The sequence below is a fragment of the Peromyscus californicus genome, unplaced genomic scaffold (genome assembly GCF_007827085.1).
Source record: "Peromyscus californicus insignis strain IS unplaced genomic scaffold, ASM782708v3 Scaffold_4__1_contigs__length_199733344, whole genome shotgun sequence".
In the NCBI taxonomy this organism is placed as follows: domain Eukaryota; kingdom Metazoa; phylum Chordata; class Mammalia; order Rodentia; family Cricetidae; genus Peromyscus; species Peromyscus californicus.
Window position 1 is genome coordinate 99,886,152 of NW_026294562.1, and position 27,681 is coordinate 99,913,832.

A 27,681-nucleotide genomic window follows, 5' to 3' on the forward strand; every position below is an offset into this window, starting at 1 on the left:
GTGTAGTCTGTTCAAAATAAAGAACATTTGTTTTAATTTATTGTCTCTTCTTTAAAATATTTAAACTTTTTTCTTGAGAGCATCAATAGTGACCTCCATTAAAGATCTGTTGTGAATCCAATAACTTTTTAAGCATCATTTCCTGTATGCTTTTTTTTTTTCATTAGCTCGTTGGGCCACTGAAAACACACGCTATAAGATACAGAGATCTAAGGTGTAGAGGTTATGCTGTCAACACATGGAGATACACTGCTTCTGTTGGGGTGAATTCTTTCAGAAAGCCGAGGCTCAAATCTCCCAAGACACCTTTCCAGCTTTACACTGGTTCTTTCAGCCCAAATCATGTAACATCTATAAGTAAATCATAGGATGTGAGATGATATGTTATTCCAAATAAAAGGATGGAGGGATTCCGAGTTAACATGCTGTCCAGATGAAAGCAGTACTGCGTGCCTCACTTGCTGCCTTTGCTAGCCTCGAATCCCTGCCTAAGTGCCTCCGTCAACACCCAGACACAGCCTCACCCTGCCCCATGGCATGTGTTTTTCTCAAAGCAAGTCTGGGTCCCTAAAAATATGTATTTACCATTCCAGTGTTGCACTTACCTTTTCATTTCTCTGCTTTGAACAGAGTAACCCTATATACCTACCCCTTCTCCCATATCTGCCATCCTTCACATCACTTCCAGAGGAAGCTGTAGGTGTCCATAATGCCTCCAGACCTGACCAGCCACATTATACTTGTTTACTTGGATAGAGAACTTGAATCCTTGTTTCTGAGGTGACCCTAACCTCAAGACTTCTTAAGTCCAAACTCTGTTTCCTAATTCAGTTATCGGCATAATAGATTTCCTCTTATAACATTCATTCTCTGGTTAAGTATGCCTACTATTCCACATTTCTCACACCAAATGATATTTAGATTCATATAAGACATTCGAGAGAAGCAGTAACATACAGGCGCCACAGGAGATCAAAGACAATGGAGTTACTATGAGTGCTGTCCTTTCCAAACACCTCCCACTGGGAGACTTTCTTTCCCATGAGATACTCTGTCATCTGTCTCTTCCCAGGACACCACTGCTCTTGGCCTCTGCCCAGCAGCCAAACACTGTGACTCCTCCGGAGACTGACTCTCTTCTATGCACAGTCCCTTGGGCATTCCAGACTGTGAGGGGAGTCAGGAGCCTGGAGAGTGTATAGTGTTTGTTGTCTTCTAGTCCCCAGAAGATACCAGAACATTAGACTGATGGTACAGCGTACATCTAGAAAGAAAATCAAATGGTCCAAGTTTCATTTCTTTCCTTAGTACATTTCTTTCATTTGTTTATTTATTTACTTATCTATTTATTTATTGTGTACATATACGTGGGCATGCCCATGCCACAGTGTATGTGTGAAGGTCAGATAACAACTCACAGGAGTCAGTCCTCTTCTTCCATCATGTTGCTCCCAGGAATCGAACACAGGTTGTCAAGCATGGCAGCAAGTGCCTTTACCCACTGAGCCATTATACCAGCCCTGATTGCTTTCTTAATTCTTCAGTGTTTCAGAACCTCTAAGGCAGTGGCTCTCACCCTTCCTAATACTGCAACCCTTTAATACAGTTCCTCATGTTGTGATGACCCCCCAACCATAAAATTATTTTTGTTGCTACTTCATAATTATAATTTTGCTACTGTTATGAATCATGTGGGGCATTTACCCAACCACCCCCACAGTTCCCCAGAGTTTTCTTGAGTGCGAGCAGCAGGAAATATTAGATAGAAGGATTTATTATGGAGAATATCGCGGAGATAAACAGATAGAAAATAAAGGATAGCCTCAAGAGGGCCTGGAACCTATTCCAACGGGCCCTGACTGTCTCTGCCCCAGGGTTTTTATAGAGACGCCAAGGGGTGGAGCAAAAGACCTCCTCCCCCTGCACAGCCAAGTGCAGACCATCTCAGACACCTGCACTCAGGCCCGTGGTCCTAATCATCCTCTATGCGGACCTGCTGGGTAAAGCCATGAGGAACCCGAGAACGGGCTCCCACAGAATCATAATCTAAATAGCTCATATTTCCAATGGCCTTTGGTGACCCCTGTGAAAGTGTCATTCAACCCCCTAAAGAGGTCACAACCCACAGGTTGAGATCCACTGCTCTAATGGTGTTTTCCTAAGATTTCCACATTTGATTTCATAGTCCTCTGAAAGAACTTGAGATACAGAGAAGTGCACAAAGCTTCTAAAACCAAGAATGAAGTTGCAGATTCTACACCAAAACACATTTCACTGGTTTCATTCAGTTTGCACATCCATGTGGTGCCATGAAATGTTGAGTGACAATAACTACGACTTGGAGAGCCTGTTTTCCCTTGTTTGTGGATGTACCTGAAGTGGTTGCTGTATCAGATTAGCCCTGTTTTTCATATTTCATAGATTACCCATACTATTGCCACAGTTTTATTATCACAATCTCCACTAACAGTGCAAAGGGGTTCCAGTTTATCCATATTTTTACCCAAAGTTGGTTTTTACTTTTTTTTTTTGGGGGGGGAGGGTTGGTTTGAGTTTTCATGATCATACCTATAAGACAAATGTATTATCTCACTGTAGTTTTATTTTTAATCTCTGTAATGATTAGTAACAAAGAGCATCTTCACATATGTTAGCTGGTAATTTGTACATACCCTTTACAGAAATGTCTGTTCCAGTTTGAGTATCTCATTTTTGTTGGTGGTGGTGAATTACAAGATTTTATCATTTACTAGGTAAATAATTCTTACTAAATATACAATTCAAATATGTCTCCTTCCATCCTGTATGGTGTCTTTGCGTTCTATTTTGTCTTTCGTTACACAAAATAATTTCTGTTCCTTATGGTTACATCTATTTTTCACTTTTGCTGCCTACGATTTTGGACATCATATCCAAGAAATCTTTGCAAATGTTAAATGTTTTCGCTAGTTTCATGATTTTTTCAGTCTTCCAACTAGTTCTTTACATTTCTTTCAATTAACCTTTGCATATAGTGTAAGGTAAGAGTCTCATCTAATAGTTCTTCATTTGACTGTCCAGTGTTCGTAACACCATGACCAATGTCAGATCTATTAACGAAATATGCCTGAGTTTAGGTCTGAGCTCCCTATTCTATTATTTTTCTGTCTTTATATCAGTACTATACTGATGATTTTTGATAGACTTAAAACTAAGGCTAATCAGAAGAGCTGAAAGACAGTTCATTCTAATCATTGGAACAATTAACCAACTTACTGTTGCAGTTTTTCCTAGCACTTTGAATTTTAGTATCAGAGAATTAGTCTTACTAAGATTTACAGTTTCATTAAGAATCAAATATATGTGTCTCTGCCCTATGAAATTGTGTGGCTATCTGAAGGGGGTTGGACCCAGAGTATTATTCTTTTCAACTCATGTTCTGACTTGGTTTCTTTCACTGTGGTTCAGGTTTCTTTTTCCAATTCATTCATTAGAAAGGGGCCAACACCATTGACCTTAAGTTTACATAATATAAACTAAAATCTGTTTTAGGTAGAAGAGGTTTGTGCTCCAGGAATAAACACAGGTATCAAATAAAATGTATTCATTGGTGAGTCAGAGAACAAGATCTAGTTTCTACCACAACATCATACAAGGAGAGGAACAAGAAAATTTTAGTAAGGAAAAGGTGACAAGGAGTAACTTTCATCAACAGAGGGACTGATGTGAGATGGGAATAGAGATTTTTTAAAAAAAGAAACAAAATAACAAACACATTCTCTGCCCAAAGTTCAATCAGATAGCGTTCTAAATAAATACACCAGGAAATACAATCCTTCTGTCAAACTCTAGTGAGAAGTTGAAGTGCTATGCAAAAACACTCTACACCTGTAAACCAGTCCGTGTCCATAGATCTCAAAGTTATCTTGGCAGTTGACTGGAACTCCAGGTAGGAGAAGCTTGTGTTCATGAACCTTGAGTGGACTGGGGAAAGAAGCAAGGCATCAGCAGATTCCATATCCGCTCCCGGATCTGCTTGGTCCTAATACCGTAAATGATAGGGTTAAGGGTGGGTGGGATGATGAGGTACAAGTCAGCTAACAACACTTGGGTGTGCAGAGGAACTTTGTCCTGCCCTAGCCAGGCTACATAGATGGATGCCATCCCAGGGAAATAGTACAGGGCCATGACCCCTACATGAGAGCCGCATGTACTCAACGCCTTCCGCTGTGCATTCTTTGAAGACAAACCAAATACTGCCCTGAGAATCAAAATATAAGAGGCAGAAATGAAGGCCACATCTGAGCCCACAATGATGGAGGAAAAAATCAAACTGTAGAGACTGGTGGGCATGGGGTCAGCACATGTTAACTTAGCCACAGCCATGTGTTCACAGTAGGAATGTGGAACTACATTGGAGCCACAGAAAGGCAAATGACTCAACATCCAACTCAATGGAGTCATAAAAATAACAGCTCTAGTGGTGATAGTCACACTAATCCCCAGCATCACATGAGGGGTGAGAATTCTCATATAATGTAGGGGCTTGCAGATGGCCACATAGCGATCAAAAGCCATGGCCAGGAGCAGCCCTGTCTCCACAGCTGTGGCTGCATGGACAAAGTACATCTGAGTGAAACAGGCATTAAAGCTGATGGAGCTGTCTCCTGAGCTGAAGATGCTCACCATCTTAGGCACCACAGAAGAAGCCATGACAATGTCCACAGCAGCCAGAACACAGAGAAAGAAGTACATGGGCTCTTGTAGAGTGGAATCCATGCAGATGACAGTAATGATGAGGCTGTTTCCTAAGAGGGCTATGCTGTACATGGCACTAAATGAGATGGCCAGCCCAAGATAGGAAGAGTGCAAACCTGGAATGCCCACAAGGAAGAAGGTGGCAGGGGATTCCGTTGTGTGGTTGTAGGATGTCCCCAGCATCACTGGTCAGACTGCTTTCCTGTTAACTTATAAGGTACTGTAAGAGAGGTAATATTCTTATAAAATTGATTCTTGTGTGTGATCATCACAAATTGTTGGGGTATTTTCTTCTTGGTGATATTTTCATGACCTAAAATAATTAACATAATAAAAAGTAACCTATAAAGATTCTGTACTTTGTCAATTTATATTCACATCTCAAGGATCAACTCTTCAGCTTTTTCCTTCAGCAATGTTTTTTCTCTCTCTGTTTCTCTGTCTGTGTGTGTGTCTCTGTCTCTCTTTGTCTCTCTCCATCTCTGTCTGTCCCTGTCTCTGTCTCTCTCTGCCTCTCTATCTCTCTTTCTCTCTCTGTCCCTATTCCATGCAGACATTGCATGTTTATTTTTACTTCAAGCATTCATGAAATCATTCATGTTGACCCTTAATGATTTCAAATTGATGATTCCAATAGTCTACCTATGGTTTATGATACACAGTCAAGCATGTATCATTTATTTGTAACTTTGTGTAATCCTAGCCTATGGAACAAAGTTAGGAGATACATTTTATATATTCTTTATAGTCAGCTACTTCAGCATAATGAATAATCAGAAGAATTTGCCTTTTTTCCTCATGATTGCTAAATTAAACACACTTACTGAGATCAAACATCATATTATGTCTGCTTGGAATAGCACCTAAAGAAACAATGAAAAGACGTTCTTGTCAGTCAGAAATGCATTATGTAGAAAATATGGGTTCAGGAAATAAGGACAAGAGAAAATGACATAATCACTTTCCATATAAGGGAATGTTTTTAAAATATTTCTAATCTGCTAACTTTGGGACTCAATTTCCTTGTAGTTTCAATTACTACACTAAATAATTACACATTAACCCTTCAGACGCACATAAAGATGAACCTTCTCATAACTTTTCTGCTTCTTCAATATGGTTTTCCCTTTTTCATGATAAACTACCAAGACACTCCAGAGACCAAGGAAACTTTATCCTTATGAAAGTAAAGCATGTTTTAAACGAAGTGTATGGTCATACTAAGATGAGAAACAGTATTTATGATGAGTGAATTTCTCCATTGATAACATACAACAAATAGCCATATAAAACAATTAAGTCCTTAAATGAGAAGATACTTCATCCAATATCATGTAACAACATATAGTCATTTTGAGGTTCCTATCTAGGTCTTCCAAGCACTGACTCCTAGCAGTATATTTAACATAACATTAAAGTCAAGAAAACAGCTATGGATACTCACCCAATAAAGTACTATAGATTTACCTTCACAGTTTTACTACTCTGCAAGTCTAGGAGCTGAGCTCCAAACTTGGCAGTGTTTGCCTTTACCCTGCATCTTCCTCATTCAGGTATTGAGGGTATGTAAAGACTTACCCAGGTGTCCCCAAACAAAAGATCAACACTACCATCACATTCCTGTGCTGGAAGCCTTTACTTCCCTTCCCTTTAATTTGCTCATTTTCTGTGGTTTTATATGATACTTGTATGTGTGTCCAGACCCACAATACTCTGAGAACACATCACACAAAGCCCCCTTTGATTTGGTGATATCACTCAGACCTGGGAATGCTGATGGATCTTCTAGAAGCACAACACAAAATCCCCTCTGTTGTCTCATGCAAAATGTGTTACTAGAGTGATATCATTTAGAGACAGAAAAACAGTGGCTAACAGCAGTGTCTCTAAAATCATATTGCATAGAATGAAAACCCTAGTTTGTCACTTGCTAGCCATTTTACCTTGATCAAATCCTGTAAACCTCCCCATCCACAATGGTAGGAGAGAAATAACCATCCCCGAATCAAAGAGGTATTTTGAACTTAAATGAAAAGCTGGGCAAAATGCTTACTACGCTGGTTTGAACAATAGATGTCCCCTAAAGTACAGAAAGTAAAAAACAACATTGCTTATCCTGATTAATCCAGTATGTCCAGGTTACTCTAACTAGCATACTTAAGTGAGTATGACTGAATTCAAGACAAAATAATAATCAAAATTCCATCAGCAAAACAAGCATTCCTGAAGATTTCCTCCTTGCCCTTCAGTGAGCTGCCACCACAGATGTCCCTATATTGAAAGATGTTTGGTGTTTAGCAGGGTGCTTGGTACTCAGGTGCTCAGTAAAGTAGAATTAACTTTGAAAAGACTATTTGCGTGGCTTAATTCTATAAATTACTCTAAATAACATACTCAAATTGGTAAGTGTAACTCAGAGACCAAATTCTTTTAAAAAGCATGCATTGCCTGAAAGCTTTCTCCTATCATCCCTTGATCTGCCACAGGAAGATCTCTTCCCCAGGGATAGACACAGCAAGGTTCTAATCATCTGTAATTTGCTGTGGTTTCTTTGCGGGGGGCGGGGGGGGGTGTTTAATTGTTTTCATTGTCACTTTAGTGGAAAGGGTACTTGTCCATCTACTTACAGCTCATTTCTGATAACAAGGTTTAGAAGTTTAGAACTGTTATTTGGTGCTGCTGCTATGTAAAAATTCTTCCAGAGATGAAAGGATGGTTTGGAAGTGGGTGTGATAAGAATCTTCATGGTAGTTAAACTGGCACTTTCACTATTTATCCTATTATACTCAATTGTATTCCACATTAACCCGGAGCTAGATACAATATCCCAAATATGGACAATACTACATTAAGACCAATTTAACCTCTTTCTTCAAACCCCTTATCTAAATAATACATCACGAAAGACTCAGCCTAGTAGGTTACCACATCAATGGCATGGCTTATGTTCACTTAATAGTAGACAAATATAACCTAGGAATTAATTCCTTAAATTTCCAGGAATCTTCAAATGAAGAGCTCCTATTTGACAAGCTCTGAGACCAGGCTGACTAGTCACAAAATCCTGTGACCGCTAGTCAGTAATGGGCTTCCAGGCTAATCTGACATATTTTTATCCTTGGACAATGTCTCAATGATCCCCTCTTTAGTTTCTCTTCTGGGTGTCTGGTCCCTCCCTGAGTAACTGTATAGATCAGACCAGTCGGCATCTCTTCTTTGAATCCCATGTGCCACAGACAGCATTTTCTCTGTGGTCTAAGCACTAGAAAAACATTCACCTGGTCCTCTGTCCTAACTGTATGACATACGCTTGCCATTTCTGTGTCGTCCCTGGACAGTTAAACACTAATTGACCTGACACCCAGGTGCCTACAGCCACCTTGAGCAGAGTCTTAAGGAATTATCTGCAAAACCAAAGGTGTGAAATCTTGGTGCAAATTACGAAGCTTTGAAACAAACAAACCACAAAGGGAAAAAGCTGTATAATAGCAGAGCCTGAAGGTCATGATAAGCCCCACATGATGGATCATAGGAACCTTGCTGTGTATGTAGCCACAGGGGTGAGACAACTTCAGTCAAAGGACAGGTGAGAACAGATAAAAGCAGTCCAGGATACAATTCAGGATACTCTAGCTGCTGTATCTTCCCTGGGTGCCACAAAGTCAAGGCTCAGCATCACTAACTGTAGATCTGAGGAGAATCTCAAAGATCCAGAATTCCAACTGCCCCATTCATCTTTGACCCAAGACCTTCCTCTCCTGGGTGCCCGACAGAAACCCACCTTTTTGCTGAGGGCATGGTGTGCTTATGCCCTGCCCACTCTTTCTCTCTCCAGCCCTGACAACCTCACCTCATCATACTTTCTATGATCTTCTGAAGTTACTACTTTTCCTGTTAATCAATACTCGCAGAAGGTTACATGTATTACAGGTCTTTTCCAAGAACAAACATTTGATCATTTTTCTTTAAAGTTTTTATCTCACTCAACCTATTATGAAGTTTTTTTTCTTGTGAAGATCATCAATGTCTCCATCCAAGATCTCTTGCCACTCTTGTGATTCCTTTTAGCGTCAGTAACTTCCTCCTTGATTTATCAAATTTTACATTTCATTGAAGGTGAAAGTGAACTGCGTATCTCATCTGAATGCAGCCTTGCTGCCAATGATAACTCTGTGTGCCTGTCCCAGTGCCTCTCCCCACCACCCAAACACACTGACACTCAGCCTGCACTGCATAGTCTTTTCACATAGCTCCTCTTTGTCTTAAAAACCCTCTCTCCATTATCCCGAAGTTGGACTTCTCCCTTCTTCTTTCTGCTTTAAACTCAAAGAGTTTTATATTCCTGTTCACTCTGCCATCTCCTCCAATCTCCCATCACTTCCAGCAGAAGCCTTTGGTGTTAGCAGTACCTTCCAAATCTTACCAAACTCCACACTTTGGCAGAGGACTTGAATCCTCCTTTCCAGGGTGGTCATGCCCTAGAGACAGTGTCAGCCCAACTTCCTCTCTCAGTTGCCTACATGCCAGAGTTTTGTTTACTTAACTTTCTCTAATTATCTATGTATGGTGATGCACATTTTTTCACCCAAAAGAAATAAGATTTATTCAGGATCCTTCCCAGAAGCAGTGAGCAGCACCACGGGAGAACAAAGAAAACAATGGGGAGTCAAGTATTGTCCTTTTCAAAGACCTCCCACTGGGATCTCTCCTCTCCATTATCTACCATCCTACCTTTCCCTGGATACCCAATGTCCCTTGGCCTCTGCCCAGCAGCTGAACACTATAATTCCTCCAGAGTACTGACTTTTCTCTGTGTTCTATCTGGAGCTTCCCAAACTTCAGGATGAGTCAGATGCCTAGTGAGTTAACAGGCCTTGTTTCTTCTGGTCTCAGAGGATACCTACCCACCAGTGTGATACTGTAGAGTTCATCCTGAAAGAAAACAAAGGGTTCGATGGAAAGCCTGTATGTGCCAGGCACCCGGAGAGAGTCTTTTCAAGGTGTTTTCTCATTGCTGCCATCATGATGTGTGCATGTTGTAAATGATGTGCGACAGAAATCATAGAGCTAGGGAGCCAGAGAACCCAAAGTTGGAGTCTTGTCATCAGTGCTTCTAGCCTTGCTTAACAACTGTTCAGACTAGTAGTATAACTGATCTCTCAAATTCACTTCAGTTCCTCAGTTCCTCCTGGAGATTCATGATGGCCTCTATCCATCAAGTATTTCTCATGACATTGTAAAGTTCTCTCTGAACAAACAAGGATCTCTGTGAGTTCACATAGCCTGTAGGCTATCCAGAGCTACACAGTGAGATCCTATCTCAAAGTCAAAGAAGTATTATGTGATGGTCTGAGCATGTAGCTCAGAGGTGGAGGAGCACTTGCCTTGCACACACAGTTGAATGAATGTGTGAAAAATAAGATAGTAGTTGATATTTTTTTTACTTGTATTAATTCTTTGTTGGTTTCATATCATGCATTCTGATCCCACTTATCTCCCTGTCCCCTGGCATCTGCCCTCTGCCCTTGCAACCTCCCCCCAAAACAAAACCAAATATAAAAGAAAACCAAAAACTAAACAAAACAAAGAACAAAAACAAAAAAGAACAATCTTGTCATGGAAGCTGTAGTGTGGCCCAGTGGGTCATACAGTAAACCCTTTAGTCTATACATCTTTACTTGTAAGTGTTCATTGCTATGAGTTATCGGTCTGATTCGAGGCCTCTGGTTTCTGCTATACCACAAGGAATGAGCTCTCCTCTTGGGTATCTTGTTGTTTTCCTGTGTCATGGAGATCCCTCTGTTTTGGATTTGTAGGTTCATCTTCACTTGTTCCAACAGTTCATAGATTTGGTGGATGTTGGGGTGGGCCAACTCATAGCCTTGGTTCTGAGCCTGGGAGGTAGCTGGGTTGGTCCGCTTGCTAGCTTTCTCTCATTGTCACTCTCCAGATGAGCTCTCCAGCACTGTCTCAGCTAGCTCACCCAATGCAGCCAGCCTACAGCAAGGAGCAGGCAGATCTCCTGCTCTCCAACCCTCAGACCCCAGTCTCCCGCACTCATATCACCAAGGCCAGCTCTACTGTTTTGCCCAGGCAAGGCACAGGCCCCTCTCTCTCAATTGCTATAGGGGGTATATGAGGGAGGGGTAGGGTCAACTCTCCTGCTCTCATGCCATCAGGGATGGCTCACCTGTGTCCCCAACCACAGGGAAGCTCTAGAGTGCTTCCCAGGTGAGGTGAATGCCTATGGTGGGGGTGAGTAGTTGATATTTTTGAAGCCAGAAGGTGGAGAGACTCCAGTGTTCATAGATTGCTGGGATTAATACTGTTGATACAGTCTAGGGATCTTGAGTGGGTTCATTTTCTCTGACAATTAAAGATCTAAAAGGCAGGAAAAATCTCACTTGTAACAGGCAGCAGTGGAGAAATCTCAAACACCATAAACAGAAGCAGATAGACTCATCAGGAGAAGGTGTTTATTTGGGGTGAGGAAACACACACATGCAGCAGACACACAGCCATAAGGACCCTCCACAAAGCAGACTCCAGGAGCCAAAACATCCAGTCTCTTCTCAAGGGCTGGGTTTTTTTCAGTCTCTGAGAAGTTTTCCTCTCCTATTATCTGGTTGGTCAGTTTGAAGAAAGATGGGATGATTGATTGGCCTACAACTGCTGTGTAACTTGTTCTGATCCAGTCTTGAACCTGTCAAGCCTGTCCATCAGCAGGGGTCTTGCTGATGGGAGACAAGAGCCTACAAGGCCTTTATTTTAAGCTGTCAGGCTTTTGTCTCAAGTCTGGATGGTAAGGAAGGAGCTGGCCACATTGGAAGTTTAGCACTTTTATTACCTCATCATGGCCCCTCCCAATCTGTCTACCTTCCAGAGAACCTGTCTAACTCCTTGTCCCTCATTGTGAAGATAGCCAGCCTATCAAAAGCAATCTACATATTCATTGCAATTCCAATGTTATTCTTCACAGAAATTGAAACGGTAATTAAGATTCGTCTTGAAACACAAAAGGCCCAGGATAAAACAATCCTGAACTATAAAGTGCTACTGGAGGTATCACCATTCCTGATTTCAAGTTATACTGCAAGCCATGGTTATAAAACATGGCATGGTAATAGTATAAAAACATACATATTGATCAATGGTGTAGAATTGAGAATCCAGACATGAGCCCACACTTCTATACCACTTGATTTTTGACAAAGTGCACACAAAAGAAAAGATTAATGATGTTAGTCAGTCTTGATAGCATCATGGAGAGGAATGAAGCTATCTCTGACCCTGTACAAAGCTCAATTCCAAATGGGTCAAGGACTCCAACCTAAATCCTGATACCCTGAATCTGTTAGAGGAGAAGGTAGAACACCTTTCAACTTATAGACACAAAAACTAATATATTTTTTAAACATAGGCACACATAAGAACTTTCTGACTAGAGCTCCAGTAGTGCAGAAATTAAGACCAATGATTGACAAATGTAGCATCATAAAACTAAAAGCTTCTGTACTGCAAAGGACACCATCAGCTGCATAAAGAAGCAGCCTACAGAATAAAAAAAAAAAAAAAAAAAAAAAAACTTTACTGTCTAAAGAACTCAGAAACCTAGACCACCCAGGAAAACAAACAACCCAATTAAGAAACAAAGCATGGGCAATGGTCGAGAGACAGCCCGAACTGACCTACTCTGGTGATGGGATGGCCAAACACCCTAATTGTTGTGCTAGAAACCTCATCCAACTACTGAGGGATCTGGATGCAGAGATCCATGACTAGGCCCCGGGTGGATCTCTGGGAGTCCAATTAGCGAGAATGAGGAGGGTTTATATGAGCGAGAATTGTTGAGACCAAGGTTGGATAAAGCACAGGGACAAATAGCCAAATGAATGGAAACACATGAACTATGAACCAATGGCTGAGGGGTCCCCACTGGATCAGGCCCTCCGAATGGGTGAGACAGTTGATTGGCTTGATCTGTTTGGGAGGCATCCAGGCAGTGGGACCAGATCTTGTGCTCATTGCATGAGTTGGCTGTTTGAAACCTGGGGCCTATGCAGGATTGTTTGGCTCGGCCTGGGAGGAGGGGACTAGACCTACCTGGACTGAGTCTACCAGGTTGACCTCAGTCTGTGGGGAAGGCTTTGCCCTGGAGGAGATGGGAATGGGGGGGGGGGGGGGGTTGGAGGGAAGGTGAGGGGGATGGGAGGGGGGGAGAACAAGGGAATCCGTGGCTGATATGTAGAACTGAATTGTATTGCAAAATAAATTAAAAAAAAAAAAAAGAAACAAAGCATGGAACAAGACAGAAGTCTCAAAAGAAGAACTAAAAATGGCTAAGTTGTTTATGTTCAGGTGTTTCTTCCTCCTCCCCACCAACAGCTGCTTTATAGCTGCCTGGATTCTACAGGTGCAATGTCCTTAGCCATCAGAGGAATTCAAAATAACTGCTTTGAGATTTCATCACACCCTAGGGAGAAGGGCTAGGATTTGAAAAAATGATAGCAAATGCTCTCTTGGATGTGGAGAAAATAGAAAACTTGTTTACTGTTGGGAGGAGTACAAACTGGAACAGCTACTATGGATATCAATGTGGAGCTTCCTCAAAGAGCTGTGAATGGATCTTCCATATGATACAACTATACATCTCCTGGACATAAACCCATATAATTCTACCTCATACTAGAGATACTTGCTCAGTGTCTCTATTCACTGTTGGTCTATTCACAATAATAGGAAATGGAACAGCCTAGATATCAACCAATTGATGAATGAATTATGAAAATGTGATACATATATATTATGGAAATGTATTCAACTATAAATAAAAATAAATTATGAAATGTGCATATAAACAGATGGAACATTATACTGACTGATGTAACACAAACCCAGAAATATAAATGCTATATGTTCTCTTTCATGTGTATCTTAGTATGGAACCTTTAGATTTGTGTGTTTTAAACTGGAATATCCATAGACATCAGGCAACAAGTAAAGGTCCAGAAAGGTGATTTAAAAGGAGGAAAGAGATACATCACAAATGATATTAATGGAGAAAGAGTAATGATTGAGCAGGGTAAGTTAAGGGAATGAGGGATGAGAAGGCTAGATAGAGGAAAGGGCTAAGAAGGGATAACTAACATTGAAGTCCCTTGGAAAAGCCACAGAGACCTACTACTTTAGAAACTTCGTAAAATGCATATTCATATAACAATAGTTTAAATGGAGTTACCTTATAATGAATTGAAGGAGAGATGCCTTTCCCAGGCACCATAGACTATCAAACTAAAAGCCTAGTGCCACCTAGTGCTTATCTCTTTTTTGAGTTGTTGGAGTCCCACAGATATCCAGAATGTTACAAAGTATTGTCGTTGTTCTTGGTTGCCCTCCAGAGCTTAATAGGAAGACCCTTTTGATGAAGACATGACATACTTGAATTATAGGGCACAGAGAAGTCAGACTGGTACTGACCCAGAAGCTTTGTCCCTACTGGCTAGCTTTCATGGTGCTGGAAGGTGCTATGCACACTACTCTTGGGGAACAGTCATCAACAGCCTGACTCAGATGTGAACACTGCAAGCTGTAATAACAACTGACCTGGCAAGGTAGATCCACTGGTGTAATAGTGGCACAAATGTTATAGGAGTAACAACCTACTTTCTAATTGATTTAGAAGGCCTGCTCCACAAAACAGAACTCATTTCTAGTACTGTTAAACAGGCCAAGAACCAGTGGCTGAATAGTTCGTGGACTCTAGGGGAGAACCAATTACTATTATTCTGCTAAATGGACATAGTGTTACATTTTCTCCAACGTACTTATCTTTACACCAATAGATTAGTGCATCTCTCAACCCTCATCAAAGAAGTTTCTTTTTGCAGTAGATGGTGATTAATGCAGAGACTCACAACTGGTCAGTGTGCAAAGAACCAAGAGTTGTGGAGTGGTTGGCCCTAAATGGGACATATTTATCATTCCTCTTCCCCTCAAGACTCATGGATTATCTCAGAAGTGGCAGAAAGCCTATAAGAGCCGAAAGCATTGCATGGCTGCTTCAAAACAGTGTGTTCCAGACATGACAGGACTATTGCATACAATTCGAAGTTGTTATGACTGCATGCACAAGATCTACACAAGATCAAACTAGCAAAAATCCAAGCATGGATGAAAGAGGGGCTCATCAAGTCCCTTTCTCCCCAGCTGGAGAACTTTTGTCAATCTGGTGGCTACGGGAGGGAGAGTTGGTTTTCTTCAGGGATGCAGCCCCTGATAGGATATGCATTCTCCAGTATATGTCCCTATACCAATGTACATACTAGCAATATTAAGTGGTTTCAGTGGTTTTAAAAAATGACCACATGAAATTGGGAGAGAAAAGTGGTAGTGGATATAGAGAAGATTTTAAATGGGAGGATGAAGTGTAAATTTCCTTCAAAACATATTATATGCAAGTATGAAATTCTCAGACAATAAAAACACTTCTATTGAGAAATTTTGCTTGCCTCATACAAAGACTAGGGATTATATAGTATGCAGAAAAATTGTTCATTTTCATTGGGTCAAGAGAAGAAAAGGTGAGACATACATTACTGCCCTAAGTGTGTGAAAAGAAGTGATACCACTAGAAGAAGGCATATATAAAGAGCCACACGTGTATCTGATTTAGTTACATCATAGAAACCCTTCACTCAATAGACACCTTGACATAGAGAAATGTAGTTTGATCATGTAACAGTTTTCTTTTCTCTGGGAATTTCAAATATGAGTACTGTATTTACATCATTCTCCTTTCTTCCTCTCCTTCCTCCAATTCCTCCTGTGTCCCTCCCACTCCTTCTCAAATTCATAGCCTCTTGTTCATTAATTATAATTATTACACATATATGTATGTAAGTTTATAAATACAAGGTGCTAAGATCATTCACTCATATGTGTTTAGGGCTGACCTCTTGGAATTGACTAGCCTTTTTTTGGGGGCTGGTCCCAAGACAAAAGAGTACTTTACATGCCCATTTCTCCAGAATTACTATAGGACTTATTGGATCCTTCTTGATGTAATTATTACTTAATTGATAAGTAACTAAAATAATTTTTAATTAGTTGGAGAACCAATTAGCTTAGTAGAGGTTACTTTCAAGAATACAGACAACTAACTGATGGGCAACTTTAAAATAATTCTTTTTTTTTTAGGTTTTTCAAGACTGGGTTTCTCTGTGTAGCTTTGGAACCTGTCCTGGAACTCACTCTGTAGATCAGGCTGACCTAGAACCCACAGGGATCCAAGTGCTGGGGTTAAAGTCGTGTACCACCACCACCTGGCTCAATTAAAATAATTCTTAACATTATAAGAATACATGTTTATATTATGTAACTAAACAATTTGTCATAGCTTATGTTCATCTCTACTTTCCAAGAAGAAAAAGTACCTTTCTCAATTAAATTGGATTTTATGATACCACATATCAAATGTCTATACTCCAAAATATAATACAGAACAAGAATTATCTGTATTTTATCTGCACAAACCTTTCTTGACCTTGTATTTTAATGGATGTGCAAAACTGATTTTACCATAATTAGTAAATGTAAAACTCATGGTTTTTCCACTGTCTACTTATTCTGTACTGGTATATGACTCAACCCTACTAGGCTCTGTTCTTTCTCCCTTGAAACACTTGGATGATCCGTCTACGTATCTGCTTGGTCTTGACACTATAGACAATGGGGTTTAGCACAGGGGGGAGGAGAAGGTAGATATTGGCCATGAGCATGTGTATGACTGGTGATAAATGTTTCCCAAATCTGTGGATCATGGTGGCACCAATGAGAGGAATGTAAAAGAGAAGCACAGCACAGATGTGAGAGAGGCAGGTGTTGAGGGCTTTGAGCCTCTCGGCTCTGGAGGCAATGCCCAGCACTGTCTTCAGGATGAGTATGTAGGAGAAGAGAATGATGAGAGCATCAAGCCCCAGTGTGAGGATGACCACGATGAGGCCATAGAGGCTGTTGACACGGGTGCTGGCACAGGCTAACCTCATTGCATCTTGGTGAAGACAGTATGAGTGAGATAAGACATTGGAACGACAGAAGGGCAGCCTCTTTATAAGAAAGGGCACAGGGAAGACCACACAGACTGCCCGGGCAAAGACAACTAGCCCAATCTTTCCAATAAGGCCATGAGTGAGGATGGAAACATAACGCAGAGGGTCTCGGATGGCCACAAATCTGTCAAAGGCCATGGATACTAGGACTCCAGATTCTACCACTCCAAATCCATGAATGAAAAACATCTGTGTGATGCATGCATCAAAGGGAATCTCAGGAGCATTGAACCAGAAGATGCTGAGCATGGAGGGCAAGGTGGACATGGAGAGACTAACATCAGTCAGAGCCAAGATGCAGAGGAAGTAGTACATAGGCTCATGGAGGCTCTGCTCCACCTTGACAACTGCTAGGATGGTGCCGTTTCCAAGGAGGGTGAGTGTGTAGAGAAATCCCAGGGGAAAGGCCATCCAGGGGTTCTTGTCTGGCATCCCTGGGATGCCTGTCAGAATGAAACTATGGTGATTTTTATATGAAGCATTTGAGTTCATCTTGGTGATCTCACCACTGGATGAATCTGGTCTCTCCCACTTAGCTCACAGCTCCTAAATTGAAAAGATAGTTTCAGATGAGATAAGTAAATGACTTTATAAGTACATGACAAGAACAGAGAAAAGAATCAGGCTAGCAAATAGTGCCTGGGTAACTTTTGTTCTACTTTGCTCTTCAGCTTCCTAGAAAAATGTAATGACTTCCCTTCTATTGGTATACATATACTTTACCATGCCCTTAATCCACTGTGTTTATAATGAACTATATGTCACGATAGACATATTTGTGGACACACTTGTTCATTACACACACATCATTAATATTTAATGCTTATGAATGTCAAAAATACACAATTTTTATAAACCTAATTTTAAGGAAGCAAAGAGCAAAGAATAAGATATATAAAAATTTATACAAATTTTATTTTCAGATTCACTTAACATACTAAAAATCTGGGAACCAATATTGGAAACTCTGTTCATTCAAGCAACATTTAACTCCTTTCCAAATTTACATCTGAAATATATGAGAAGTTTATCTTTTCTTCCCATTCTTTTTTGGTGGGGGAGGGGATTTGAACAAAGTTTCACTATGTAGCTGGGGTTGGTCTTGAACTTGTGATACTCCTGCCTCAGCCTCATGAATGCTGGAATTACAGGCATGTACTGCCATGCTCAGCTTCCTTTCTTTCTATTCTTTTAGCTAATAAATAGTGTGGCTCTCTTATGTCAGACACCCTGTATCATTTTTTCCACATCTACAACTCTTTCAGTACATTTTTTCATTCCGAAGACAGAATAAACTATTTTTTCTAGAAATCTGCCTTATTAATCACAAACAAAACGTACTTTAAGAGCTTCCGATGTACTTAGAAGAGAGTCATAAACTTCACTATCAGAGCTCCATGATGCTACACCTACCTACCTGCCTTTACATCTCTAATAACTTACACAATTACTCTTCCATTTGGTCCCTCTAATCCAGCCAAATTTGCATCCCTGGATCTCATTAAAATACTTCCTGATACAAAGTTTCTAGAAAATTCCTTTTCCAATTTCCTTATAATGTCTCCCCACATCTGTTTCTCTTTGTCTGGCCCATCTACCCATTCCAAGTAGCCCTTTTCCAAATGCTAGAAGTAGTTTAAAACTCTTTGGTATGTTGCTTCCACATGCTGGAATCTTTCTTCTTATAAATAAATGTAGTTAATTAAATATTGCATGAGTATTTTCAGAAATATGCATATAAATATATGTATATATACCTTTCTGAAAATATTAAAAGTTAAACACAATAAAGGATAAAATATACAAGCATTTTCATATGGTTGGTGAAGGAATAAAACAATAAATGAATGAAAATAAATGATTAAATATTAGGCTCTCTCAAAGGTTCTTGAAAACCATCAAATACTTCCATTATCTTCTTTGTATGTATTGAAAATTGTCAACCAAGGGAAAGAAAATCTCTTCTCAAGTCCACAGAAAATAAATAGGACACTTTTGAGGTAAGGAATAGTGGAGTTTGCTCACATACCTATTTGAGAGAGAAAGACAGAGACCGAGAGACAGAGAGAGAAATACAATCCAAAGAGCTGGTCTGTGAACTCCAAGTGTAGGAGGGGTCAGAGCCATACAACCAGGTAGTCTCCCTGCTCTTTCTGCCCCATTTCTGTTGGGGGATGAGTAATTGTTGCATGGGGTCCACGATTACAAATAAGCTAGTATTCAGATTGTGATCTCTTGGAATCCTTGAAAGGTAGAATCCATGTCCATTTACAAAACCATCCTGCCTTGTAACCAGAATCCAGGCTTCTCTCCAAGTAGATGGTCACCTCTAAGCAAGCACTTTATAGCACCTGTCTAGTCCTCTGGCTATGTTCTGAGTATGGAACTTTGTGAGACTTCATGTGTTGCATGGCAGCCCCTCACTTCTCGGGGCCTGTTGGTCCCTCTTTCCAGGCAAGTCTGATGGTCTCCATAATGATCAGATGGAGCATCCTCCAGGCTGTTTTTCTTCCGCAGTTCTTGAAGAGTCTTTAGTAACCTTTGATGAAATCCTCAGGGCCAGCTGAATCACTACTGTATGCAAATAGCTGGGTCTTCTTTTCCCTCCCTTTTACTGTTTTTACCCTGTAAGGTCCTCTGTCACTCCTATCCTTAGTCTACATCTTTTCCTCTTTACTAAGAATTCACATCTCTCTTTGTTCCATCTCTCAATTTAAATCCTTCTCTGTTTCTCAATCTCATCTTTATTTCAATTTCTCCATGCACTATTTTTTCCCCTGTATGCTTCTTTTATTCCTGGTAAAAGCGTTCATGTTTCATACCTTATTTCCCCCCTTAGCATTTCATTATAGCATGACTCTATACACTATTCTCTTCTGTCTTAATCCTCTCCTCTATTAGAATTCTCTGAGGGTTTGATCTTTAAAGTACACATAAAGTATCTTGTATGTAATTTGCCTATGTAGAAGACATAAAAAATTAAGACTTTTCCTACCTGTGTCAATCCCTGTGTTCCAGTTCTGAATTATTTTTGTTCTGTCTTCCCTGAGAATAGCATGCAACATATTTATGAAGACAACTCAGACCTCTGTGGATGACTACCTCCAACATGATTCCGTAGGGATTTTTCAGCAGCTCTGGCAAACATCCCTTAAGGAGTGATGTGCAGCTGCTTGGGCTACTCTATTCTTGTTTCTTCAAGAACTCTAATCTCTTTCTTCAGACAACACAGACCAAAGTTATTTTCATCTCAAAACTTTCATTTTATTTTTATTTGTGTTCTCTCTGTCTGTCTCTATATCTCTCTGTGTGTGTCTCCCTCTGTCTCTCTGTCTCTATCTGTCTGTCTCTCTTTCACACACACACACACACACACACACACACACACACACACACACACACACACAAACACACACACTCTCACACACTGATTTGCTTCCTACTACATCACTCAGTTATGAGTCCACCCCTCTTTGGATCCCAGTCTTCTGCCTCTAAAGCTATTCTTAGCCTCAGTGACGACATCATGCTACAGTTTGCCCTGAAACTGTACTGGAGTTCACTCACTTTTGGGTGGAAGAAAAACTTGCCTAGATTCTGTCCATCAGAAACAAAGATTTTTGAGTTTGTAGGGAGTTCTTGGGTTTTCTGGTTTATTTCAATGTATTATGTCTAAGTTCTCACATTTTTTTAAATACACTTTTATGTGAAGAACCTTTTTGTCAATGATATCATTCGTACTACAACAGCCAGTTACTACAGTCCATGCCTTTGTGTAGTCTGCCCTTCATGTTCCTTTGGAGCTCGTTTGTTTTTCTACATAAGCATATTCAGCTCCACAGCAAATAATCACACATCAGACAGAAATAATTTATGAAGTGATACTTTTTTCTTAGCCATAATCGAGAATATATAGCAGAACTTTAGTTTCTTTTATACTATCTTATTAAGTTTATTTTAGCTAATATATAAAAGCCTTAAAAATTATATATTACAGTAATTATGTAATATATTGGTAGATATATACATCATTACATAATGTTTAAATCAAGTTAAATATATATGTTTTCAAATATTCATTCTATCTGCTAAATATTTCCTTATGGGTGTTTGAAATGGACAATATTTTTTTTATTTGTGGCTGTCCTACTGTACAATAGAACACAGGAACATTTTTCTCATAACTATAACTTAGTAGTCAATGATCAAACGCTCCATTTTTCCCTCTCCCATACTCTCTTCAGTCTCTACCCCTCTTTGACTTTTGTGAGCCCAAAATTCTTAGATTTCATGTATGAGTGAGATCATAGAGTTTTTCTTGATCTCCACAGCTTGTTTTAATTTAGCATAGTGACAGGACTTCAATGTATTTATGGCTGAGTAGTTAACCATTGTGCATATATATGATGTTTTTTTATTCATTCATCATTTAACGGGCACTTAAGTTGTTTCTTACCCATTGTGTACAGTGCTGAAATAACCATGGAATGCAGATGCCTCTTCAACACACTAATTCCATTTCCTTTAAATATAAACTCAGAAGAGAGATTTCCAGGGCGATGGAAGGGTTCTATTTTTTGTATTTTGAGGAAACACCATGCTATCTTACATGATAGCTTTACTAATATGCATTCCCATCAACATTGTACAAGCATTCCCTTTTCTCCACAGCCTCACCAGCACTTGTTACCTTTAGTTGTGGGAAGAGAACTAATATCTGGTTGAAGTTTTAATTTGAACTTCCATAATAATTGCTACTGCGGAACATTTCTTCCATGTGTTCATTGACCATTTGTAAGGCTTCTTTAGAGAAACAGCTACCTGGGTCTGCTGCTCTCTCCTAATCAAGTTACCGTTTTGTTTTGTTTTGTTTTGTTTTACTATTGAGCTTTTGGAGTTCCTTCTATACTTGGGGTAGCAACCCACTACCAAAGTTTGTTGATAATTTCTCAAACTCTGTGTTGTCTTGTCACTTTGTTTACTGATTCCTTTGCCTTGCAAAATCTTCAGGTTTCTGGAAACCCACTTGTCAGGTTTTGCTTTCTGTTTCCCTTGCAGTCTTGTCTGAAATGTCCTGTACATTCCAAAGTCCTGAAGGATTTTCCTTATGCTTTCTTCTAGTGTTTCCATGATGGTTTCAGTCCCCGGCACCACATAAACATGCCCGTAATCCAGTCACTTAACACGTGAAGACTAGGATCAGAAGTTCAAGGTTTCCTTAGCTAGACTGAGAGTTGAAAACTAACACGAAATACATGAGATCTTTTCTCAAAAAAACACAAAATAAATCATTTTAAAAGGATTGATTTCCCAGGTGTTCTCCATTTTCAAAACACAATAGATTGATATATCACCCATGAATGTTTAGAAAATAAAACCTACCAACATATCATTTAAATAAGATGATTTATTATCCTCAAACCAGGTCATTTAGTATCTCTCTACTTGAATTTCATCATTGGTAAATTGGAAACCATGGTATTTACTACACTACTTTTTAAAAAATTACTTAACTACACGTACAGAGTTTATCATATTGTCTGAGTTAAGTTAAATCCTTCATAAGTGCATATCTTTGTGGTCACTAATGAAGATAATATTTGCTAAAAATAGAATCTTTGTGTGAATGTTGAAAATTTAACTTCAGTTTAATGTAGGGAATTACCAGGGTTTTGTAACTCCTTGCTGCACAAAGCATGGCCCTCAAACAGGTAGTATATCACCTGGGAACTTGTTAAAATGTAAAAAGAAAAAAAACTTTCACCTCCAAGCCCATTAATCAGTGCACTTTAACCAGACCTCCCAAGTGGTTCGCATATGCATCAACATTTGAGAAGCACCGTTCCAAGCCACTCCTTTTAAAAATCACTGCTGCAAGCATTGGGGATGTAACATTGGTCCCCAGAGCATACACTAGCCAATAAGGTGACATATGTGTCTATATTACATAACTCCAATAACTGTAACATGCTTGCACACAGTTTATACCTAAAATATCTTAGGGCTTATATTAGCCAGTTCAAGAAAGTGTAACAGGAAATCAAACGATGATTTAATGGATGAACTTTAGGCAGCAGTGGGAATCTTCAGATGTTTGCAAACATGCAACCTAGAAGTCTTGTTGGTAAGACTTAGTGAGCAAGAGTACAGATTCACTAAGCCAAGGAGTGTTTTGGGAATACCGCCTTGGCTTAAAGGAAGGGTCAGACTGTTGTACATGGGTGCATTGTGTGTGCATTCACATATACACACAGTAAGTACTGACACATGAGCTCAGTTTTAACCCTCAGCCCTTTATGCTTGAGCTAATTTTCACTAGAACCTCACAATATTTTTCAAGGAAAAACTTTTATTTTGGGCCATCAATAACACCTAATGAAAAAAGTCGATGGAATTCTTCATTAAACTATTGCAAGAAATAGAGCAGAATGTGTATGAAAATGTGATAATCAAACCCTTTTTTTGTATGACTGATATATATAAAGAAGGAAAGGAAAAAGAAAGAAAATGGAGAAGAATTTTCCAAAAGGCAGAATAATTCCTTGAAGTTGGATCAGTTTAATAAGTTTCTTGAGGTCAATGCTCTCATAGAGACACATCAACTATTCAAAGTCATTGACCTTTAACAAGCTGGAACTTCCAGCTCCCCACATCATCCTTTCTTAAGATTTCCATTGGCTAAAAATAAACCAATAAACATGATCAAATTTCAACTATGTTTAATTTTATTTTCCAGGTTTATCTGTTTTCACTTTTTACTTCTAGTAGGTTTTTCTCTACTATTTCATATCTGAAAAACAATCAAAATTGAATAGAATGTTTTTTGTATCTGCTTATATTGTAGCTCCTTAATATTTATTTGTCATTTTTTGTTTTATTTGATTTGTTTTTTAAGATACAATCTTCCCAGCCAGATGGCAGTGGCACACACCTTTAATCCCAGCACTCGGGAGGCAGAGCCAGGAGGATCTCTGTGAGTTCCTCTACAGAGCAAGATCCAGGACAGGCACCAAAACTACACAGAGAAACCCTGTCTCGAAAAACAAAAACATACAAACAAAAAAGATGCAATCTTACCATTAGTTCCAGGTAGCCTAGAACTCACTATGTAGACTAGGGTAGCCCCAAACTCCATAATTATAGTATAAAATTTCATTCAATTTTGTAACACCTATTTCATTATTTTTCAACAAATGAGGACCACAATACTATTAATAGTAATAATGGAAGGGCCTGCACTATAGTTAGGAACACTTTGAGGATTTATTCCTCATTCACTTCCCAAGTCCCCCCAGAAGATCGGTCATGTATTTACCCCCTTGGCAGACCATGTGGCACCACACAGATACCTATCGTAGTTTCATTTAATGTTGCTATAATTAAATACCCTAACAAAGGGTCATTTAGCTCACAAGTCCAAATTATTCTGTTAGCTGGAACATTTTATAGATAACTATTAATTCCATTTGACCTATGATAGAGTTTAACTCAGAAGTTCCTTTGTTGGTTTCAGTTTTAGTGAGAACGGAATATTGAAACACCTAGGTGACATATTGTGATGATTAGCATTTTATGAAGTTGAGAACCCCAATGTTCAATGTATATATTGCAATTGTTGTATCTCCTTAATGGATTTTCTCTTTATTAATATATAGTGGCCTTTTAACTCTTATCATTTTGGTTTGAGTGGTCTACTTTAGGAGATACAAAAACAGCTATACCAGTTTGTTTTCAGCTTCAGTTTACTTGAAATTTGGACTTTATCCTGTGGATGCCTTGGCCAGTGAGGTGTTTCTTGAAGACAATAGATAGTAGAAGAGTAGTTTTAATCCAATCAGCTAGTCTATCCCTTTTCATTAGGGAGTTGAGGTCATTTATATTTAAGGTTATTATTGAGAGGTATTTGCTGATTCCTGTAATTTTCATTGTTTTTCTGCTTTGTTAGATTATTGTTTGTTTTTAATTCCCTTTTGGAACTGTGAATTTGCTAGTTTGCTGCTGTGGACATGATGGGTTCCTTCCTAGCTCTCATTGGCTTAAAATCTTCATTGGACACTTTCTTCTTCCGTAGCTTTGAGATCAGTAACTGAGAAGTTATGATCCTTTAGAGGAATCACGATGTCTTTCTTTTTCATGGTTTTGCAGGTTTTGCTTTGTTGTTGACACATTTATTGGCTTCAGTACTTCCAAGTTTTATCTGAGGATCTCATGGGCAGCCTACTTTTAAGAGAAGAAAGAGAAAGGGACAAGCAACAATAAAAATAAAAATGAAAAAAAAATCCCCAAATTTCCTAATAACTTCAAAAGTAAACTTAGATAAATGTAAGAAGGCAATAAAAATGGAAGTAAAATAACTCTTTTATAATAGGAATAAGGTGACAAAACCAAATTTAACTAAGATTACGGTGCAAAGGAAAGAGAGGCCACCAGGGGAAAAACAAAGCAATGGTAAGAAAAAATGCCCAATAATGAAAGAAAATGTGCACAAAATTAGACTAATGTACATATAATATATTAATTCAGTGAAATAAAAATACTACTAAAATTGTAATAAAGTAAATTGAAGCTTCAGGAGCAAAACAAAATACAGAAGCTAAAACGGTTGTTGAAACACCTTCCTCCTCAGTCCTAGGAAACTGCAGTGTGGGAGTTATGTGGTGAGGAGATCAGTTGGCCTTGCATGCTCTTATCTCTCTTGCAGCTGATTTTGGTGTTGAGTCTCTATTGGATAAGAATCCAGTCTGTCAGGGTTGTTTTTACTTTAGTAATTTCCCTTTTTGGTGGACCAGGGGTATCTGTTTTCCACTCATATATTTTCAGATGGGAAGGTTCCATCCCCCTCCTGAGAGGGAGGACCACAGAGAGGAGGGAGTCCTGGCACCAGTATGAATAAAACATCCTATGTGGACGATGAGAAAACTATTTGTTTGCACAGATTAATATGTTGCCTAACCACAGAACATAATTCCCACCCCTAGTCTTTAGTATTTTTCTTTAAGATGGAGTGTCAGCCTGGCAGTGGTGGTGCACGCCTTTAATCCCAGCCTCGTCTACAAAACAAGTTTGAAAATAGCCAGAGCTGTTACACAAAGAAAGCCTATCTCAAAAAACAAAATAACATACAAATAAACAAAAAGAGAAGAGTCAGTCAGAGATAGAATTCAGCGTTAAGTTCTTAAAGGCTGAGTATCTTTTAGGTGGGTTTAGTTTTTAATTAATTGTGGTACTGAATAGTTAGCTTGAAACCTCTCTCTCTCTCTCTCTCTCTCTCTCTCTCTCTCTCTCTCTCTCTCTCTCTCTCACACACACACACACACACACACACACACACATGCACACACATGAATGCACATACACACCTCCCCCCACCCCTGAGCACCATGCATACACACGTAAGATAAATCTTAAACAGCTATGTCAGCCACTGGGTGGTTCAGCTTAGCGCCTGGTACTGGCATATGGTGCTAGCAGCTGGCTCCAGCCCACAGGCAGTGGCTGGTAGCCATGTCTCTGTACATTGCTGAGCGTACCCATGGTCATCAGAAAGCCATGTTTGACTCCATGTTCTGAACCTTTTTTTAAAGCTTTCTCAGGCATTATGAGGATACATGTGGCTGGATGTTGGGCACCGTATGTAGTCAGACTTTCCTTGGGGCAGCCAGCTCACAGAAAACAACATGGAGACTTATTATTAATTATAAAAGCTCAGCCTTTAGCTTAGGCTTGTTCCACTAGTTCATAACTTAAATAAACCCATTTATATTAATCTACATTTTGCCTCATGGCTTTTTACCTCTCTTCCATCTTGCACCTCCTGTTTCCTTTCCGTGTCCTCTGTGTCTCTCCTGTGCCTTGGTTCATATCCTCTTCCTCTCTCTCTCTGCCTGGAAGTCCCACCTAACCTCTTCCTGCCTAGCTATTGACCATTCAGCAAAAAAAGGCTGTTCAGCACCTTGGCAAAGACACATCATCCCAGTATACAAAAAGATTATTCCACAACACTCCTCTCTCTCTCTCTCTCTCTCTCTCTCTCTCTCTCTCTCTCTCTCTCTCTCTCAAAATCATAATCATAATGCAAAAAGCAAAAATGTCAAAGCAAACAAAAAGAACATACCAGAACAAAACAAAACAGAAAGTGTATACAAAAGAAACATGTGATCGATCCACTTTTCTACTCCTGGGAATAGAACCTACACTGGACTGTTGTTGACATAGTTAGTGACACTCCACTGGAGATTTTTGATTGACTTAGAAGCTTTTTAAATGTATTTTCAGGGCAGGAACCTAGAGGCAGAAGAAGCCTATACAGGGGTCATGAAGGGATGCCATTTACTGACCTGCTTTCTTATTGAACTCTGGACCACCTTCCCAGGGCTGGCAACCACTCACAATGGGCTGGTCCTTCCACATCAGTCATTAAGCCTGGGCTTGCACACAGACCAATCTGGTGGGACATTTTCTCAGGTAAGTTTCCCTCTTCTTAAATGACTCCAGCTTGTGTCAACTTGACAAAAACACTAGCCAACACAACTATTTTTAGAACCAATGTGTCTATAAATTGCAGCTTTATTTTAAACTGATCCCTCTTGTGCAGAAATCCTACAGGTGGATCAGGGTGGAGATGGGGGCGGGCAGGATTTGGGTGGGAAGGGACAGTTTCTCTTCCTTGAAGCCTCATGTGCCCAGAGCAAAAACTACAAGAGCAATTGGCAAATACAGTCATTTTCTTATAAAACCAACAGCTTTTCCAACCCATGTTCACTTCCGTAAGTGGGATCTGTACCCAGTTGTGTATACAGATCAGTCTTCTAAAATGCCGTGTTCTATCTATTATTAA

At 39.6% G+C, this 27,681-nt stretch overlaps 2 protein-coding genes across 2 annotated transcripts; both read right to left on the reverse strand.

The window, feature by feature from the left end:
• Positions 1 to 91: 91 nt before the first annotated feature.
• LOC128093887 (olfactory receptor 52I2-like) lies at positions 92 to 5,491 on the reverse strand. Its single transcript, XM_052711758.1, has one exon. It carries the CDS (start codon positions 4,918 to 4,920, stop codon positions 3,946 to 3,948), a length of 975 nt encoding a protein of 324 aa, XP_052567718.1. The 5' UTR covers positions 4,921 to 5,491; the 3' UTR covers positions 92 to 3,945.
• Positions 5,492 to 16,388: 10,897 nt separating this feature from the next.
• LOC128095387 (olfactory receptor 51H1-like) lies at positions 16,389 to 17,336 on the reverse strand. Its single transcript, XM_052714268.1, has one exon. The coding sequence runs from the start codon at positions 17,334 to 17,336 to the stop codon at positions 16,389 to 16,391; it is 948 nt and encodes a 315-aa protein (XP_052570228.1).
• Positions 17,337 to 27,681: the final 10,345 nt, after the last annotated feature.